The sequence below is a fragment of the Spinacia oleracea genome, chromosome 3 (assembly GCF_020520425.1).
Source record: "Spinacia oleracea cultivar Varoflay chromosome 3, BTI_SOV_V1, whole genome shotgun sequence".
Taxonomy (NCBI): Eukaryota; Viridiplantae; Streptophyta; class Magnoliopsida; order Caryophyllales; family Amaranthaceae; genus Spinacia; species Spinacia oleracea.
The window spans coordinates 69476012-69495735 of NC_079489.1; the positions used below are offsets into that span (position 1 = coordinate 69476012).

Here is a 19724-nt window from a genome sequence, read left to right on the forward strand (position 1 = left end):
CGGATTTTTAGGGAATTTTGAATTGGTAAAACTCTTTATATCCAATTTTATAAAAAATTATCTTATTTTTCCAAAATAAATCTGAAATATATTATCATAAATATCCTATTATATAAAAATGATTTTATAAAATACTAAACATAATTTTCGGATTTATAAAATAATTTTAAGTTGATTAAAACTATTTTTCTCCAAAATTGATTCCTAATAGAATTAGGAATTAATAAAATCCGAAAATAATAATTTAAATTCAGTTTTGAAAATAATATTCCCTCTAAGACAATTTAACATTTTCCCTCCAAAATATTTGAATATTTTTCCTTCCAAAATAATTTAATATCAAATATATATTAAAAATATGCATAAAATGATTAATAAAATGCCTAAAAATATGGGTATTACAGTCTACCCCCTTAAAAGAAGTTTCGTCCCGAAACTTAGGACAAAATACCACACTATATTCCGAAAACGGAGATATCTCAACTTTATCGATTCTTTTAAAAAGAAGAAGATGCTAATGCACATGCATAAAATAGACCAAATTTTACAAAAAGTTCCAAAAATATGTTAAAAATGGGTAAAAGGGCGCGAAACTCTATCCCATTCTACCCCCCTCAAAAAGAAAGTTACGACCCCGTAACTCGCCTATTAAGTTTTTGAAAACTAAAGCTCTTGGAATGAATGAATGTGATGTCCTACCATTACAATAAAAGTTTAGCTAGCAAGTAGATCATAAATAGAAAAAGTATCAGCTTCTACTTCATATCACTACACCAAAATGATCAATTAACAACACCTAATTGATAGCGTTTATTAAAAAACGCTATCATTAATATCAAATACGCCTAATTGATAGGGTTTATAATTAAACGTTGTCATTATTAACAAATAATAACGCTTGAATGTTTGTTTGTTAATTAAGTGCTGCCAAAACATCCCAAATTCTTTATTAAATAAAAAAGAAGAACAATATGGTTTTCCCACCTACCCAGAAATACTGCAGTTGTTCATCGACTAAAATTTTCATTTGCAATCCCAATTCTACCAAATCCCAAATTTTAACAATCCAAACATTTTCGAGCGAGTTCCCTCAATTCGAAATTTTTTCAAGTTCTTTTCAATGCGAAATTTGTTGAGGTCAGTTATGATTTGGCTTCTTCTCCGATAAACCCTTTATCGACGGTTGTGATGAATCTCCCTGGCCTACTTCTTCTTCTTAATTTGTGATGAAATATGCGGTGTATTATCGATTTTTTAGTGAGTATGCATGTCTTTTTAATTTTCAATTTAATTGCGTTTTACAGGTTTCATCAATTGTGATTTGCGAGTTTTCATGTGTGAATTGTCGTTTATTTGAGATATGCTGGTTTATTTCTATTGAATTTGATGTTTTCCCCCAATTTAGTGATTCTGACAAGTTTTATTCGATAATTTTAGCTGAAGATATGACTTGATTTAGTGAGCTTCTATCGATCTTTTAGGTTTTAATTGGATGGCATCCAATAGAATTTTGAAGAATCCGAAAAATGAACAGAAAGATCCTCTTATTTCTTAAATGCCCGTATAATTTGACTATAACATTGTTGAATTGCGTTATTATTGATATTGTGAATTAGATTATGATTTTATATAAACCCTTTGTTTGATTCAATTTTTTAAGGAAAAATTGATAAAGGCAGTCTAAACTATGGACGTTTATCTTTAAAAGGTCTCAAGTATGGATTATTACTGACTGGTCCCAACTAGGGGGTGTTTACTTTGCGTGGGTCTTTTTACCGGTGACCGGATGTGTAAGTCAAGGATTTTTTTTTTACCCAAAATAAATATTCTTAACTTTTTTCTCTCTCCACCAAATCTACCCCCGCATCCACCGCCGGCCACCACTTTCCTCTCCTCCCTCCTCGCCTCTCACCTTCACGCTGCGCGCAAACTCTCCCCTTCAGCCTCCGGCGCCGACCCCTTCAGCCTCCACCGCCGGCAAATAATTATTTTTTTAATTTAATAAAAAAAATTAAAAACAAGGAGATCTTGTGCACGGCCATTGTCGTTCAAACCTTCCCCGGCGAGAATTGGGTTGTGGGCGGCGAGATCTGGGTTCCCCGCCGCGAAATAGAGGGGAGTGTAGGGCGGCTTGTTTGCATCTCCGGCGAGAGGGGAGTGTAGTGCGGCGAGTTCGCAGCTCCGACGGATATGGTGTGAGCGAGAGGAGAGTGGAGTGCGGCTTCTCCGTTCGGGTTTGCGTTGGACGGAAACCGAGAAGTGAAAGACAGAAGGGAGATCGGTAAACAGACATGTGGTGGGCGGTGAGATTTTGGGGTCGACGGTTGGGTTTGGTAGCTAGCTAGGGTGGTGGGAGGTTGTTGCAGGTGGTGTTGCTGAAGGAGGAAGGAGGTAAAAAAAAATAAAAAATTTTAAAATCAAACACCCAAATAACTGGGTGGGTATTTTAAGTGGTTGATTTTTTATTTAATGGGTGGGATTTTAGTTAAATGGGTGGGATTTTTATTAAATGGGTGGATTTGTTTTAAAGTGGCACGTGATTTTTTTAAATGACCCGACACGTCATCGTCTTCAACTTAGTAAACCGGTCATTTTGGAAAAAGACCCACGCAAAGTCAACAACCCCTTTATTTGGGACCGGCCAGTAATAATCCGTAGTTGGGACCTTTTAAAGATAAACGTCCATAGTTGGGACTGCCTTTATAAATTTTTCCATTTTTTAATTGACAATTTCCTGCATTGTTTGATTCAATTTTTTAATTGACAATTTCCTGCATTGTTGAGGATTTTGGGATGTATAATGACTAAATTTATAATCTTTACTTGTTCCATGTATTTTTCTGGTGTTCTCCACCTTAAGGTTTAGTGAAGTGTGAACTTGTATTTGTCTCTTAGAGAGGTTGGGTGGTTTGGTTTTGGTGTAGCTTTAATGCTATTAACTAGTGTACCACCATCTGTTGCTCTGAAAATTGCATCTAATGTTTAAAATTGAATATGATGGTTGCCAAAATATACAGACTGTCCTGATGATCACCGCCTGACTTCTTCGAGTGATGTACGATTTTCACTAACTACTAGAGTGTTAATTCAATACATTTCAGTTTACATATTCTGACTACATTATTGAACCTCCAATAGAAGAAAGTTGCGTCGACGATAGTACACGTTACAGACTTTTAGGAAAAAAGAAACAATTAAGGCTGCAGTTGTATGGAAAATACTACCTTGACTTTTTTTTTGTACTCCTCTATTGGGATTGCTAAATAAGCTAACTTCTAAGCTTTATTTTTCTTTATTTTCTTCTTTCAGCTGTTAATCAAAGCTCGAGGCGTTGGTTTCACTCTAACAGTCGCAAGCACAATTACTTTTGCTGAGCTGTCTTGGACTCCTGGTGACTTGATACATGCCGATGATCGTGCTCATATAATTTTTCAGGTATCTGATTTAGCAAGAAAAGTTTGAAACTAACCTCTGTATTAAACCAGTCTGATGTATTCCTACGTCAGCCAATATTAAATCATTATTTCCTTATAGTATGTATTATTAATAACGTACTTTTAGAGCTAGCTAGATCTTCCTAATCTCTACCTTTTCTCCCCAATTTAGTTAGGTCTCTTTGGTTAATGTGTATTACCTTCTAGCATATGACATAGTTGATAATATTATCTGGTATAATGTGACTTACTCTATATTCTATGATTTGAATTTTGTAATGTAAAAGAGTTAGGTTTAGATGTGATCAAATGATGTCGATGAAAGTAACTAACAAAGTACTATTTATTTTTTCCTTCTTTGCAGGGACGTTGTTCAACACAAATTAGAAAATCTGGGACAGGTATTATTTTTTCCAAATTGCTTGTTCAAAGCAGAAAGTACTTGACTGATATGTAAGCAGTACTAAGTACTGAGTGATTCGTCTGCCAACTGATTAGGATGATAAGCCTGTGTACTATATGAGCTTCTGCTAGCAGTTTATTATGCGCATTTTCTGATCTCTGTCTCATTTCTATATAGAGTAAGACTTGGTGGTCTAATTTTACTGGAAAACAACACAAAGTACATCTTTAAAAACAATAAAATAACTAAAATTCTAGTAGGGTGCTCTGATTTTCATGTTACATAACTTGAAATAATATGATTATCCGATAATCAGAATGGTAGTGCAGAAGAAATTTGGGAGGTCGCTGACGTAATTGACTCAGAAAATATGGTGATATTGAGTAAGACTGGAATTCAGAAATTGATGAAGTTGGAGGACAGAAGAGTGCCAAGGATTTTTATCTTCTATTCACCGTGGTGTCAGTTCTGCCAGGTCGGATACTCGTTATCCCTTGCTTCCACTTGCTTTGGGTTTTAATTTAGCTGAATGTAGGTTATGATAACTAATTATTTTTGTTTGAACAGACAATGAAAAGTTCTGTAATGGACCACATGAGAGCTGACCCACCTATGTTTGTGTACAGCAGGCGCCACAAGAAAGGGCTTACACAGACTCAGAAGGCACACCAAGCACCTGCAGCAGGAGCAGAGTTGGAAAGCAAGGTTGTTAGCTACTAGAAGACAAAGCAAAGCAGCAGCTGCATTTATGAAGCACCGTACCAGTAGCCTAAGTTAGTAATTAAAGAGGGGAAAGAGGAGAGAGGAAGGATTGTGTTTTTTTGTACTGAGAATAGAGATTAGTAGCCTCAAGCTACCAACTTGGAGATTTGTAGCCTCAAGCTACTCCTTTTGTAATTTGCCTTGAGCATTCATCTATCAAAAAGCTTCCTGTTTCTCTTACTTACTGTATATCTTCCTTGTGTTCTTCCTTGATTATTGTGGTGGTTAGCTGGTGTGTTACATTTGGTATCAGAGCCGTACGGTCCCAGGGAGTCAGCCACCATGGTGCTTCCGAACTCACAACGTTTTGAGGCGTTGGAAACTGGTCTGGCAGAAGTAACCCAGCGAATGGATGGCTTAGAGAGTAATATACAACAGATTTTGGCAGAGAGTATGGAGGTTTTTCAGAACATCTTGGCCGAAAAACTCATGGCTAAGAGTTCAGAGCAGGTAGACACAGCAACTCCCCGTCTAGAGGGAAGGATTGATCGTTTCAGGGAAGAACAAAATACGCAAATGGAATTGATAAAGAAGAACCAGGAGAAATTCCAGGAAGACATCAAGGCACTGTTAACCAAGCAACCCAACGCAAGGCCAAATGACCACCAAGGAGAAGATGAGTATTCTGAAACCAGACACAACCACCGGTTCGATGGCGGGGGAAGAGGTGGCCATTGGAAGTACAGAAAACTCGACATGCCGAATTTTGAAGGGACGGATCCGGATGGGTGGATAATGAGGGGAGAGAAGTACTTCGAATTTTACAAATTAACAGAAGAGGAAAAGCTAAACGCTGCAGTTGTGTCAATGGACGGCGACGCCTTGCGGTGGTTCACATTTGAGTCGAGGCGAAATCCAATCAGGAGTTGGGCGGCGCTCAAAGCCAGGGTCCTGTTAAAGTACCGGCCTTTGAACACAGGCTCACTTCACGAGCAATGGCTTGCAGTCACACAAACCTCCACCGTGGCAGAGTATGAGCGGCGTTTCATCGAGCTGGTGTCACCATTAGACGACGTACCAGAGAGCATATTAGTAGGGCAGTTTCTGAATGGGTTGAAGGAGGAGATTAAGGCGGAGGTTCGGGTTTTAAACCCGTATACATATAATGATACTGTGGATGTGGCGTTACGGGTGGAGGAGAAGATTAGGGTCAATGGGTTAAAGAGGAACGGATCTGGGCCCAACAAAAACGGGTTCTCTTATTTTAGCAAAAGTCCAGTAAACAGTTATCCAACCTCAAACACACCTATCGCCCAAACCCACAGCCTTGCTCCAAATCACTACAATCCTACGGCAAAGGCAACCAGTTTCAAACCGGCGTCTTCTGTAGGATCAGTCCACTCCACCGCCCAAAGCAACCTACCACCCAGGTCGGCTCCGGCCAACTCACGGTTCTCCGGCGAGATAAATAGGCTGACAGAGAGGGAATCGCAAGACCGGAAGGCTAAAGGGTTATGTTTCCGATGTGACGAAAGGTGGGGCATTGGCCACCAATGCAAGAAGAAGGAGATGAGTGTCTTGCTTGTGGATGATAATGAGGACGAATTGGGGGAGGACGACAGCGAGATGGGAGGCGAATTTCAGTCTTTAGAATTGCCAGAGACAGAGGTAAGTCCTATCACTGTATCCATGAATTCAATTGTGGGGTTAACTAACCCAAAAACGCTGAAGTTGGTCGGAACAATTGGAGATGGCGAAGTGGTGGTCATGGTGGACCCTGGGGCCACCCACAATTTTATTTCGCTTAAGGCAGTGGAAAAATTGGGAGTTCCAATTACGGGCTCCGGTGGGTTTGGGGTGTCGCTGGGAAACGGAGAAGCAGTACGGGGAACGGGAGTGTGTAAAAATGTGTGTCTGAAGTTGAATGGGGAGGTAGCCATACAGGAGGACTTCTTGCCTTTGGAGCTAGGGAATTCAGATGTTATCCTTGGAATACAGTGGCTTGAGAAATTGGGTCCAGTGGTTACAAATTGGAAAACACAGGTGATGAAATATAAGTTGGGGAAGGAGACGGTGATCATCACCTGCGACCCGTCTTTGTCACGATCGAAAATCTCTCTCAAAGCCATGATTAAGGTTCTCAAGAAGGAAGGTGGGGGAATTTTGGTCGAGTTCAATCGACTAGAAGAGGAGGTCAGGGCAACACAGGAACAACCCCTGTTCTTGCGTGAGACATTGATGGAATATAAGGGAGTGTTTGAACTTCCATCGGGACTGCCTCCCACTCGTAATCACGAACACGCCATTCTTTGAAGGAAGGGAGTGACCCAGTTAGTGTGAGGCCTTACCGTTATCCTCAAGTTCAAAAAGATGAGATTGAGCGGCTTATAAGGGAGATGTTGGAGGCCGGCATAATCAGACCGTCAACTAGCCCGTTCTCTAGCCCGGTTTTGTTGGTAAAAAAGAAAGATGGTTCATGGAGGTTCTGTGTGGATTATAGGGCGCTTAACAAGGAAACGGTGCCCGATAAGTACCCCATTCCGGTGATCGATGAGTTGCTTGATGAGTTACATGGGGCCAAAGTCTTCTCCAAGTTAGACTTGCGGGCTGGTTACCACCAGATTCGTGTGAAGCCGAGTGATGTCCCCAAGACCGCATTTCGGACCCATGAAGGCCATTATGAATTTATGGTTATGCCTTTTGGGCTTACCAATGCTCCGGAAACATTTCAATCCCTTATGAATGAGGTATTCCGTCCTTATTTAAGAAAATTCGTACTTGTTTTTTTTGATGACATCTTAATCTACAACAATGGTGAAGCAGAACATGAGAAACACCTTAAATAGTGCTGTCAACCTTAGCTGAGAATCAACTGTTTGCAAACTATAAAAAGTGTGAATTCGGCAAGACAGAGGTTGCATACCTCGGCCATGTAATTTCAAGTAAGGGTGTGGCTGTTGATCAAGAGAAAGTCCGAGCAATCCAAGAGTGGCGCATACCACAGAACTTGAGGGAACTACGGGGTTTCCTAGGACTCACGGGATACTACCGTAAGTTCGTCTCGAGCTATGCACAAATAGCTCAACCCCTTACGGACCAGCTACGTAAGGATAGTTTTGGGTGGACGGCAGAGGCCACCACGGCATTTGTGAGGCTTAAGGAAGCCATGACCACTGCCCCGGTGTTGGCAATGCCTAATTTTAGCAGCATGTTCATCCTCGAAACTGATGCTTCGGGCTACGGCATAGGAGCTGTGATGATGCAGGACAATCGTCCTATTGCTTTTTTTAGTCGGGTTCTCGGGCCACAAGCACGGGGGAAGTCTATATACGAAAAAGAGTTGATGGCGGTGTGTCTAGCTGTGCAAAAGTGGAAACACTACCTTTTGGGGAGACTTTTTGTGATAAGGACCGATCAACAGAGCATCAGATACATCACTCAACAACGGGAGATCGGAGCGGACTATAAAAAATGGGTGAGAAAATTGATTGGGTTTGATTTTGAGATACAATATAAGCCCGGAACATCGAACCGTGTTGCTGATGCGCTCTCTCGGAAGAATGAAGGTGAGCTTGAATTGGGAGGTATGGAGTTAGGAGCATTACTCTCATCTCACGGTATATGCTGGGAGAAATTGGAAGAAGAAGTGAGGAATGATGGGGGGCTGACGAAATTAAGGCAGGAGATAGAAGAAGGGGGGGTAGTACCTGGGTTTACAGTGGAGGGTGGCATACTATTGTTCAAAGGCCGCATGGTGTTGGCGAAAAATTCTGCCTTCATTGCCTTATTACTACGGGAATACCATGACTCCCCAACTGGTGGTCATCTAGGGGAGGTTAAAACTTACCTTAGGCTGAATGCAGAGTGGTTTTGGCAGGGGATGAGGAAGATGGTGGCCGCGTATGTGAGAGAGTGTGCGGTATGTCAACGGAGCAAACACTCACAACAACAACCCGCCGGGCTACTGCAGCCTCTTCCGATTCCCACGGCTGTTTGGAGTGACATTGCTATGGACTTTATTGAGGGTTTACCTCCCTCAAAAGGGGTGGACACTATTTTGGTTGTGGTTGATCGCTTGTCCAAATATGCTCATTTTATCGGGTTGAAGCACCCTTTTACTGCACTTTCAGTTGCAAATGCCTTCATTAAAGAAGTGGTGAAGCTACATGGGTTCCCTTCCTCCATTGTGTCGGATAGAGATCGAGTTTTTCTTAGCATATTTTGGAAGGAATTGTTCAAGTTACAGGGGACCGAATTGCGGAGGAGTACGGCTTACCACCCCCAAACCGATGGGCAGTCTGAGAACGTGAACAAAGGCTTGGAGACGTACTTAAGATGTTTCGCAAGTGAAAGGCCGAAGGAGTGGGCTAAGTGGTTGACTTGGGCCGAGTACTCATACAACACTTCAACCCATTTGGCCACTACTATGACCCCCTTTAAGATTGTCTATGGCCGTGATCCACCAAGGCTGTTTCACATTGGCTCCGGGCAGACCCCTGTGGACAGTGTAGAGGAAATGCTGAAGGAAAGGGATGGTGTGTTGGACGAGCTAAAACTCAACCTCCTGCGTGCACAACAAATAATGAAGAAAAATGCCGATGTCAAGAGGAGGGAAGAGCAGTTTGAAGTGGGGGATAATGTAATTCTCAAGTTACAACCTTATCGCCAACGTTCGTTGGCCAAAAGACCCTTTGAAAAGTTAGCTGCACGTTTCTACGGGCCCTATGAAGTGTTACAGAAAATAGGCAAGGTGGCTTACAAGCTAAAATTGCCACCCACCTGTAGAATTCATCCTGTTTTTCACGTATCTCAGCTCAAGAGAGCCGGTGGACAACAGATGGCTTCTGCAACTATTCCACAGCAACTCACCCAAGAGCTAGAGCTCATAACTGAACCAGAAGCATTGCTGGAGGTGCGTGAACAAAGTGGTGAAGGCAAGCCTACCTTGGTCTTGATTAAGTGGAAAGGGCTGCCACAGTTTGAGGCAACGTGGGAGGAAGCTCACTTGATCTCCGATCGCTTCCCGGACTTCCACCTTGAGGACAAGGTGAGTCTTTGGGGGCGAGGTAATGTAATGGACCACATGAGAGCTGACCCACCTATGTTTGTGTACAGCAGGCGCCACAAGAAAGGGCTTACACAGACTCAGAAGGCACACCAAGCACCTGCAGCAGGAGCAGAGTTGGAAAGCAAGGTTGTTAGCTACTAGAAGACAAAGCAAAGCAGCAGCTGCATTTATGAAGCACCGTACCAGTAGCCTAAGTTAGTAATTAAAGAGGGCAAAGAGGAGAGAGGAAGGATTGTGTTTTTTTGTACTGAGAATAGAGATTAGTAGCCTCAAGCTACCAACTTGGAGATTTGTAGCCTCAAGCTACTCCTTTTGTAATTTGCCTTGAGCATTCATCTATCAAAAAGCTTCCTGTTTCTCTTACTTACTGTATAACTTCCTTGTGTTCTTCCTTGATTATTGTGGTGGTTAGCTGGTGTGTTACAAGTTCATACCTAGAGCTGGATGATAAATAAGGACTGCAAGTGGTCGGGGAAGATTCCAAAGATAGAATTTATGGACTAGAACCCAAAAACTTCATAACTGTTGCAACTCCACATCTGGGTTCACGAGGTCACTAACAGGCGAGTACCTCATCTAGACTTGCATGAGTGTTTTTCCTCAACTCGAACTGTTATTTCTCATATGAATTTCTCTATTTTAGAGCCATTTAGATTGTTAATTTGTGCCTGGTACTTGTCACAAACAAGCTGGATATTTGTCGTGCCTCTAAACAAATTGTTTTTCAATTTTTAGCTCCGACAATGCGGACTCAAAGATCGCCAAACTTTAATTATGATTATCCCTCTCCTGACACTGAGTCTTTTAGTATATAAATGTCTAGAGAGTCGATTTTACAATATTATCATTGGATTAGACCATTAGCTCTACATCTTTTCTCAGTCAAACTAGGTAAACATTAAGCTTGTTTTATTGGCTTCTTTATTGGGTGTTCTGTGCCCAGAGCTAAGCATCATAAACCAACTCCTCCTTTTTTTCATTTTTGATTTATAAAACAATATATTCAGATTTAACATTCCATTGTCCTAGAGGGCAATGGATGTTAGAAGGTCTTTAGAGTTCTTACACTGATTCCTATGCGTACCTCGAATTCTGCTCATGATGTTTGCAATGAGGGCAAAGCTTTGCTTCAGAAGTTTATAGTTATACAGAAGCAGCTGCATGAGCAGAAGCTTAATGTTGTTGAATGTCAATATCTGATCGATCTAGGTACTTATCAATATATACAAGTAATACAACCCTAATATGCTAGCTGTAGGCTACAAATCAGGGAGATAATATCACAAGATTATCTACTTGCTAATTATAAATATATACAAAACGATTATTAACATAATCTATCAGTCTGTATGGGCTTTTTAAATTCTCCAAAATGCTATTATACTCATACCATGCAATACCCATGAGGTTTGGTGCAGCCATGCAGGCATTCGAAGGAAATTCTACTAACTTTGCTTATTATTTTTTTTCTTCCAAAATGGACCTTTAATTGCGTCCCTATGTGTTTTCTTTCTCCTTTAATTGAGATTTTAGAAATTATCATTATTTAGCTAATGTGGTGTTGCCTTTCTTTGTGTGTTGCTAGGGAAAAACAGGTGTTCTTTTCTCTCTAATACTACTCAATTTTTCTGTGGTGCCATCTAGTCATCTAGCAAACCTGTGAATTTCCGCATCCAGGAGAAAATGAATTATTTCTCTACACATATACACGCATGTATATTGTTAACTGCCATGTTTTAATAGTGCCAAAGTCTCCTTTTAATATTGTTCTCATGAAATGATCATTTCATATTATCCAATATCTTCTTGATATTTCATCATGCAGTGCTATTCAACTCTGATATAAGGGATCTCTTTGCTCAAATTTGTGACCTTCATTGCTTAATTTGAGTGAGAATTTTGTACTTAATAGGAAAATCATGTCCTATAACATGATCTACGAGTTGTTTGATGGTTGTGGTTCTGCAAGAAGGGAAGAAATTTGTTGTGGCCTCAACTGATTTGGTTGTTGCTGGAAGCGTTGTACATTGTATTGGAGTTTATCTGTAAAGTAGTTGGCACATTGGTTCTGTTTGTGAAGTTTCATCGGAAAATCTCCAGATTGGCAGAGCTGATTATTTCACTGGCACTGAAAATTGAAGAGGATCAAAATTTCGGTTTTGAGTACATCAAGAATACATTGATATGATAGAAATGAAGTTGGATCTTATTCAATTTGTTTCTTATATATTTTTTTTTGTGGGGAGCAAGACATATATTCAACTCTTACATTATCCTATATAGGCTCTAATTTTTTTTATTTTAATTACAGGTACTTAATAATTAAAAATGAAAACTAAAAAAAATACGACAAAAATTACATCGCTTTTTAGTTAAACGCTATTAATTAATTGAAATTAAATTAGTTGTTGGGGGCACAAAATTTCCCGCCATACTATAGCTTTAATAGCGCTTATATATTAAACGCTGTTACATGATGCAAAATTAAAAGCGCTTTTTAAAAGCGCTGTTATTCTTTTAAAAGCGCTGCTAATTAACAGCGCTTTAAAAACGCTGTCTTTCATTGAAAAAAGCGCTATTAAAAGCTTATTTTGTTGTAGTATATGCTTTTTCAGCTTCACGCTGATTCATAACGAACAATTGTCCCTTCAATTGGGTGGCGTTATTCCCACCTCTAGGTTTGGTGTTGTTGATTCCATCCTGCTGGGTGATATTGCGATTCTCTTCCCTATTTTGGTTAAAATTCCCTTCCCTCTTTCCATGGTTAAATTCCCCATCCAGCTTAGGTTTCTTCTCATTCCCTTGGAAGTTTCCATTTCCCTTCCTCTTTTCACCAGAATTTCCATCAAGCTCTCTTCCTTTAATCCCATATAGGTGAGTTGCACGACCATAAACATCATCTAAGGATTCAAAGTTAACTCCCCCAATCTTCCCTTGCAAAGTCAAAGTTAACCCTTGCTCAAACCTTTGAGCTTTTATGGCTTCAGTTGGGACTATTTCAGGTGCAAACCTCATTAGCTCTATGAACTTGGTGTAATACTCATTCACAGTCATGGTCCCCATTCTAAGGTTTGTAAATTCTAGGCATTTCTGATAGGGAGGGTAAAACTTAGCTCTCAAAGCTTCTTTTATGGTTTCCCAATCAAAATCAGGTTTGGCCATTAAGTCTTTCTTTCGTTGTGACCACCATAGGTCAGCTTCTTCCCTTAGATAGTACACATCATTATTGATTTTTGGATCCTCAGGGCAATTGATAGCATCAAACAGTTTGTCAACTTCTCTAAGCCAGTTTTCTAGACATGCAAGGTCTTCCTTTCCAACATAGGTAGGTGTTTTACTAGTTGCTACTTTCTTAAATACATCACCAAAGTTTTCAATATTACTCTTGCGAGTTACCTGAGTTGTCATAACTTGAGTCAAGTTTTGAGCTATTTCGGTTAGGCACCTAATCGTCGTTCCGACTTTCCCTGATCTCTTCCTTCTCCGATTACGGATTATCCCTCTTGTTGTGGGATCTTTTACGGTGATGACTATTAGGTTATGATACATATGAAAAACATAAATCATGCGGAAAAACCTTAATGCCAGGAAACATATTATTTACACATAATCAGTTAGCATAATTTAGATGCATACACTTTGTAGCGTACCCTCCCTAGCTGCGCCAGAACCGAACAAGAACAAGTCTTTAGGACTCCAAGTGTCGTCCCTCCGTAGATAGTCCACAGCACGTCCGGATCCGCCTTAAGATTGACCAACTAGAATCGCCCTTAAGGTAATATTATTTTCGGCTAATATGGGCAAGTAATGTGACTAATTTTTCTGCTCAAAATCACAGCTTTTATTGTATAAATACTTGTTGAAAAATTCGTGTATAAATTTATGACCCTAGGCATATATTTATCGAACCATGGAAAGGATTTCGAATCCTGTTAGAATACTAATTAATTAACTAGAATCCTTTTAGAACTCTAAATAATTAATTTAATCTTTTAGGATTAGGATTTAATCAATGCACGAATTCCGATAGCTTTAGGATTCGTATAGCACGCACACGAGCACCGTACAGCCCGCGCGCATGCCTCGCGGCCCACGCGAGCTGCACGGCGCCGAGGCCCATGCTCGCAGCCCATTCGCTGATCCGTGCTCGCGCGCCAAGCCTTGGCTGGGCCTGGCCTTGCGCTGGGCTTGGTCGAGGCCTTGGCGTGTTTGTTTGATGCGTGTGGCTTGCAGGGCGACGACCTGGCTTCGTGCTGGGCCTTCGTCTAGCAAGCCTCGTCCGATGCTAATTCGTACGATACGCTTCCGATTAAATTTCCGATTCCGGAATTCATTTCCGATAGGAACAATATTTAACATTTCCGATTCCGGAATTAATTTCCGTTTCGAACAAATATTTAATATTTCTGTTTCCGGAATTATTTTTCGATTCCGATAATATTTCCGATTCTGACAATATTTCCGTTTCCGGTAATATTTCCGATTCCGGTAATATTTCCATTTCCGATAATATTTTCCGATACGTACCATGTTTCCTTTTCCGGCAACATCTACGACTTGGATAATATTTATATTTCCGATACGATCCATATTTCCGTTTCCGGTAATATCATCATTTCCGGAGTATTCATTTACTTGCCTTTGACGATCTTAGCTCCCACTGAAACCAAGATCCGTCGATTCCGAATATCCATAGATGGAGTATTTAATGCCATTAAATGCTTGATCCGTTTACGTACTATTTGTGTGACCCTACGGGTTTAGTCAAGAGTAAGTTGTGGATTAATATCATTAATTCCACTTGAACTGAAGCGGCCTCTAGCTAGGCATTCAGCTCACTTGATCTCACTGAATTATTAACTTGTTAATTAATACTGAACCGCATTTATTAGACTTATTATTAAATGCATACTTGGACCAAGGGCATTATTTCCTTCAGTATCCCACTTGTCCTTAGGGACAAGTGTGCATTTCCTAATTCCTTTGTCGCTCGATGCTTGCTCTTGAACATAAGGTAAGAGTTGTCATCCTTATTATGTCCAGAGGTGTTTCTCGGTTTCAGAGTTCAACTGATCAAATAAAACAGATAATCATAGCCTATGATTCATCTGAGCACGGCCATGAATTTTATAGTTTCTAGCTCTCCGAGTGGCCTTGTACAACTTTCAGCATCTCATCCCGATTTATGGGAGGACAATCCCAATCTTGCGATCTTGAGATTAGCCTTCTTTTGATAGGTGATTACCTGAGCGTTGCCTTTATAGCCTCCTTTTACGGTGCGACGGTTGACAACGTCAAAGTAAGCAGTTCTCAAACAAGTAATCTCAAATCACTCAGGTATTGAGGATTAGTGTCTAATAATTTTAATGAAATTTACTTATGACAGATTTTCATCTCTTACAGTAAAGTTTCATAGGTCTGTCCGATACTAGTCTTCCCAAAGTAAGTATCTATGCAAATGATTACGACATTGCCATGTCCACATAGTTCAAGAAACAGAACTACCAGTCATCTTGCATTCTAGTCGTCTAACGTTTTCTGTGCGTCCATCTTTATAGAAAACTCCGACCAGGGACCATGTTCAACTTTTGACATTCAAGTTCACTTGATAGACATTTCTTAGTCACAGGACTGGTCCGGACAGTCTATCTTGAATATATCGTCAAATTGAAGGGACTCATCATTTAATACTAAACCAAGATTAAATGGAATATGAAAATACATTTTATATATGATAAATGTTCAACCCCAATGTTTTACAACCATGGGCCTCAAACCCATTTTCAAAACAGTTCATGGAATTCAAAGCTATGCTTGATTTCCAGTGCTACAACGTGAGTGTTGCTTCTCACTTGTTGCATAGGTTTAGTTATCATGCTTTTTCAATCTTTAATATCCTTTTTCATCGAATGTTCTTCGAGATATGATGATAAGATCTTTTGAGTGTTTATTTTGTGATCTAGTCTTTCTTGCTACATTAGTGGTTCTACGCATTTTGCAATGAAGAACCATTAAGTCAACAGACATGTGATCTTCCCAAGTTCAGTGAAGGACTCTTTAACATAAACAACCCTGTTTTATTGCTTCTTATGCAATAAATAATTTTACTTCAACTGTATAGGTTGCTAGTGATGCTTTGGTTTGATTTGCTTATCCAAGCAGTTCACGGATATGTGGAAGACTTTCCATCTATATCTTAGAACATAGATTCCGAATATCCATAGATGGAGTATTTAATGCCATTAAATACTTGATCCGTTTACGTACTATTTGTGTGACCCTACGGGTTCAGTCAAGAGTAAGCTGTAGATTAATATCATTAATTCCACTTGAACTGAAGCGACCTCTAGCTAGGCATTCAGCTCACTTGATCTCACTGAATTATTAACTTGTTAATTAATACTGAACCGCATTTATTAGACTTATTATTAAATGCATACTTGGACCAAGGGCATTATTTCCTTCAATGACGTGTCACGCGTTCCTCGGAGATATCAAGTATGACCTGGCACGAACTTCTGGCAACCTGCAAAACAAGAATATTCCCGTAGGAATATTCCCTCCGATGCCTAAGTAAGTATAGGCTAGAGAGAGAAGTAATTCTAGAGAGAAGACAGAGCAAGAAATGATTTAAGGTAGGTGAGAATGAATTGATTTTCTCTTACCTTGGGATCTGAGCCTTTTATAGGGCTAGGGTTTCTCGGGAAGTGATCCCTCAACCCTATTTGTGGGATGTGTGCCCCCTGGGGATTTGGGACACGTGTCCTTTGGCCGTCAATCATGGCCCTTTTATAAACTGGGCCAGAGATCGTGGGCTTTCCCAATTAGGGTCGTGCCTTTATGTTGTTTGAGCACCAAGGTCCAAGCCTACTTCCTGGGCTTGAGCCATGGGTCAGTTAGGCAGGCTCGATTGGATATTATGACTTCTTTTGGACTTGTGATGGAAGCAATTAGGCCCACATCATTTTCCCCTCATGAGGGGTGAAAATGGACGTTAGTTTTCACTACTTTTGGGTTGTCCAGTAAGGCGACGACGCGTGGCAGGGGTAATCATTTCTTACCCCTCTATAAATAAGTGACAAGTTTGAGTGAATTTCCCCCTCATTTTTAGTGATCATTTGAGAGCCATAAGAGAAGGCGATTTCCGGCGTCCAGCATCCACCAAGAGACACTGTAGCACCACCATAATCTTCAAGGTCATGTTCTTGCAGTTGTTCATCGAATTTCTTTGGAAATCTTCTCTTCGATCTATCAGGTAACATGTATTTTGGATAAACTTGTTTGTTGATTTCGGTCATTCCTTGTTCCCTTTCCTTATCAATGATGTGAGGGCCTCGTCAAAACTGAGGGCGGTGACCTGCCATTTTGACGTCTTCACTTCTCAAGTTATGCCCCTCGTCTTGAGCCAATTCTTCAGCCTGTGCAGGATATCATGGTGTGAATAGAAGGTGTGCCACATTTCAAAGGGGAATCTTCTTCCCCCATGGAGAAGGACGCCCCCACAAACGAACGTGCCGACGGTGCACCAGCGGGTCCTTCAGGTGGAAAAGAAGGCCACCTTCACCCTAGTGAGATTTTCCCACTTCAGACGTGGTTGACTTTTCTTACTTCCCAGGGGGCGGATTATGGGGCGTCCCTAAACCTGGGTTCTGAGTACAAGTTTTGCATGCCGGTTGGCATAGACTGTACCAGCTTTGGCTTAGTAAACGGGGAGTTCGCCGTATACAGCTCCTTTCTGAAGCTAGGCATGAGGTTTCCTCCTCACCCTTTTGTGGTGGAGGTGTTGGACGGCTTCAATATCGGTCTAAACCAAATGTCCCCCAACTCCTGGGCTGGCGTCTTTGGCTATATTTCCCGGTGTGAGCTTGAGGGTATTACTTTCTCCTTCCCAGCATTCCTCAGGATAGCCTCCATGTCTCAGGTTCCTCGGTCCGCCGAAGGTAGGTTAGCTCTTACTTACAAGGGCACTTACCGGACGGTGATGGGCAAGGCGTCCAAGTGGCATCACTGGAGGAAGAAGTGGGTGGTTATCAGAACCACTAATTTGGAGATATGTGACAGGATGAGACGTTGGACGCTTCAGCCCAATTTTGTGGGAAAAAGCGATTCCTTTCCTCCAATTTCCCCCGCCCTCTAGAAACGGATCTCGTCCTTATTCAAGGCCAAGCCGCTCATAGTTGGGACCAAGACGGCTTATATACCCGAGGGGTGGTTGCCTCATTTGGATCAGTTAGGCGATCCCATTTTCCTCTCGGCTGTGGGCTTGTGTTCGTATATGCCGAGAGGTAATGTAGTGTACTTCAGATTTTTTCGTTTTATTAATGCCTCGCTTTGTACTAACGTCTTCCTTGATTTTCAGACGAGGCTATGGAGAAGCTGGATGATGCAGCCAAAGGCCGAGTAGATATGCCGTCCTGGCTGGCAGAGGTGCTTGACGCCAACACTTTTGAGGCCTTACAGCGTCAGAAGGCGGCTGAGCAGGCTGCCCCCAAGAAGGTATTGTTTAAGCCTTCCAAAACATGTGATTTCCTTCAATGTTTGCAACTGACGTGGCCTTGTCTCTTCAGAGTTCGAGGAAGGCTGCCTCGGACGCGACACTTCCTTCCAACCGTAGGGCTGGTGGCACAGGGAAACCTGTCTTCAAGTCAACAGCCTCGAAGGAGTCCAAGGTGTCTACTGCGCATCAGACGTCGTCCGCTTCTCCTAGCTCTCAAAAAGCTGAGGCGGCGGTTGATCCTCTTGGGGGAATTCGTGAAGTCGTCCGCCAGAACATTCCTCTGAGGACGACGGAGAGGGCTAGGAATTCTGGTGGTAAGTTTTACTCCAACATCGTAACCACTTGCCGTTCCTCGTCTAGCAGTTCTATAGTCTCTCCCCGAGATTCTAAGGCCGTTGTTTTTCCAATAGAAATACCCGACCCTCAAAAAGCCATTGATGCTGAATTGGATCAGATCCCTTCTTCAGGCGGGTTTACTTCTCAGGACCGGAGGCGGATAATGAGTCTGATGCGCAATGCTATTCCTCCTAAGTACGCTGAGACCCTTCCCGAGGCGGCCGAGAATCAACTTGCCGCCATGCAGTCCTCTGCACTGGATGTAAGCTTTATTTTTTATTATTTTTTCTTCTTTTTACGTTCTATCTTTGATAATTACTCTTGCTATTTTTCGCAGATGTTTATTCTGTTGGATTCGCTAAAGAAGTGGCGCACTGCTCTGGTGCATGAAGAGGCTAGACATCGTCTTCTTGCTAGTCAGTGCGGTGATCAGCATTTTGCCGAGCTGGAGGGGCTTCGTTTCAACAGGCGGGAGGAAATCGATGATGTGACCAAGTCCCTGTCCTCCCAACTTGCTGAGAATAAGCACCACCTTGAACAGATTGATCAGAACTTCTCTCAGATTGAAGATCTTTCTGGGAAGATTAAGGAGAAAGAGGCTGAGCTTTCTCGTCTTGAGACTCAGTTTAAGGAGTTGGAAACACAGTTGGAGGCGGCTCGCAAGGAGGTGGCCACGTCAAAGGGTGTGCTTAACTAGTCAGCCGTGCTGGGTGAGAAGTCGATTCGAGGGGGCATGGAGCTTGCCTGGAATGCCGAGTTCGGCAGTCAATGCCCCTTCAGCTGGTTTGAGAAGTTCCTCAACTATCAGGTTGAGGTGGAGAAGGCCTAGAAAGAAGGACGCGCTCCTCCTGAGTTTGTTCCCAGCGATGATGATGAATGAGGCATTCTAGGTGCCTTGTATTTATTTTGGGTTTGTTTTTGTGACGCCCTGCTTAATGGCACTATGTGCATAATTTGTAATTATGACTAACTTATTGGAATGACTAGGCGTCTTTTGAACGTTTTTGTTCCTAGCTTTTGTCGTTTCTGTTTATTTTTGATTAATTCATCATTTATGGCTGACGCCCCTAAATAGAGACGGCAAATATTTGCCTTGGTCTTTTTGCCAAGGTCTTTAGCTACTTTATATAGCTGCTGAAAAATGTGTGTCCCCTGTGTTCTAGGTGATCAGTCTAGTGAGGGTGCTAATCTGGGCCACTTCTTAGGCCTTTACACGACTAGTCTTTAATTCTCAAGAGAATGTTAGTTTGCACTTCTCCAAGAGATTTGATAACGTATTTGTCA

The 19724-nt window shown here is 41.5% G+C and overlaps 1 protein-coding gene across 9 annotated transcripts; it reads left to right on the forward strand.

The window, feature by feature from the left end:
• The first annotated feature begins 782 nt into the window (after nt 1–782).
• Nucleotides 783–11885, forward strand: LOC110802424 (uncharacterized). 9 transcript variants are annotated; one of them, XR_008930599.1, is made up of 7 exons: nt 800–1257; nt 3310–3435; nt 3799–3835; nt 4167–4312; nt 4405–4412; nt 10032–10170; nt 11433–11885. XR_008930599.1 is itself a non-coding variant. In XM_056840466.1 (6 exons), the coding sequence occupies exons 1-6, from the start codon at nt 1234–1236 to the stop codon at nt 10060–10062; spliced, it is 372 nt and encodes a 123-aa protein (XP_056696444.1). In that variant the 5' UTR covers nt 801–1233; the 3' UTR covers nt 10063–11885. The 9 variants fall into 9 exon arrangements, 3 of the variants coding, with proteins under 3 accessions (XP_056696442.1, XP_056696443.1, XP_056696444.1); XR_008930600.1 differs by having other exon boundaries at nt 11520–11885; XR_008930597.1 differs by having other exon boundaries at nt 801–1257; nt 11193–11885.
• The last annotated feature ends 7839 nt before the right edge of the window (nt 11886–19724 follow it).

What these genes read in the sequence shown, in the direction of transcription:
- LOC110802424 (XM_056840464.1), top strand. Translation starts at nt 1,234, where the DNA reads ATGCGGTGTATTATCGATTTTTTA. An exon ending in GGTGTATTATCGATTTTTTA is followed by an intron (nt 1,258 to 3,309) that starts GTGAGTATGCAT and finishes TTCTTCTTTCAG; the next exon opens with CTGTTAATCAAAGCTCGAGG. An exon ending in AATTAGAAAATCTGGGACAG is followed by an intron (nt 3,836 to 4,166) that starts GTATTATTTTTT and finishes ATGGTAGTGCAG; the next exon opens with AAGAAATTTGGGAGGTCGCT.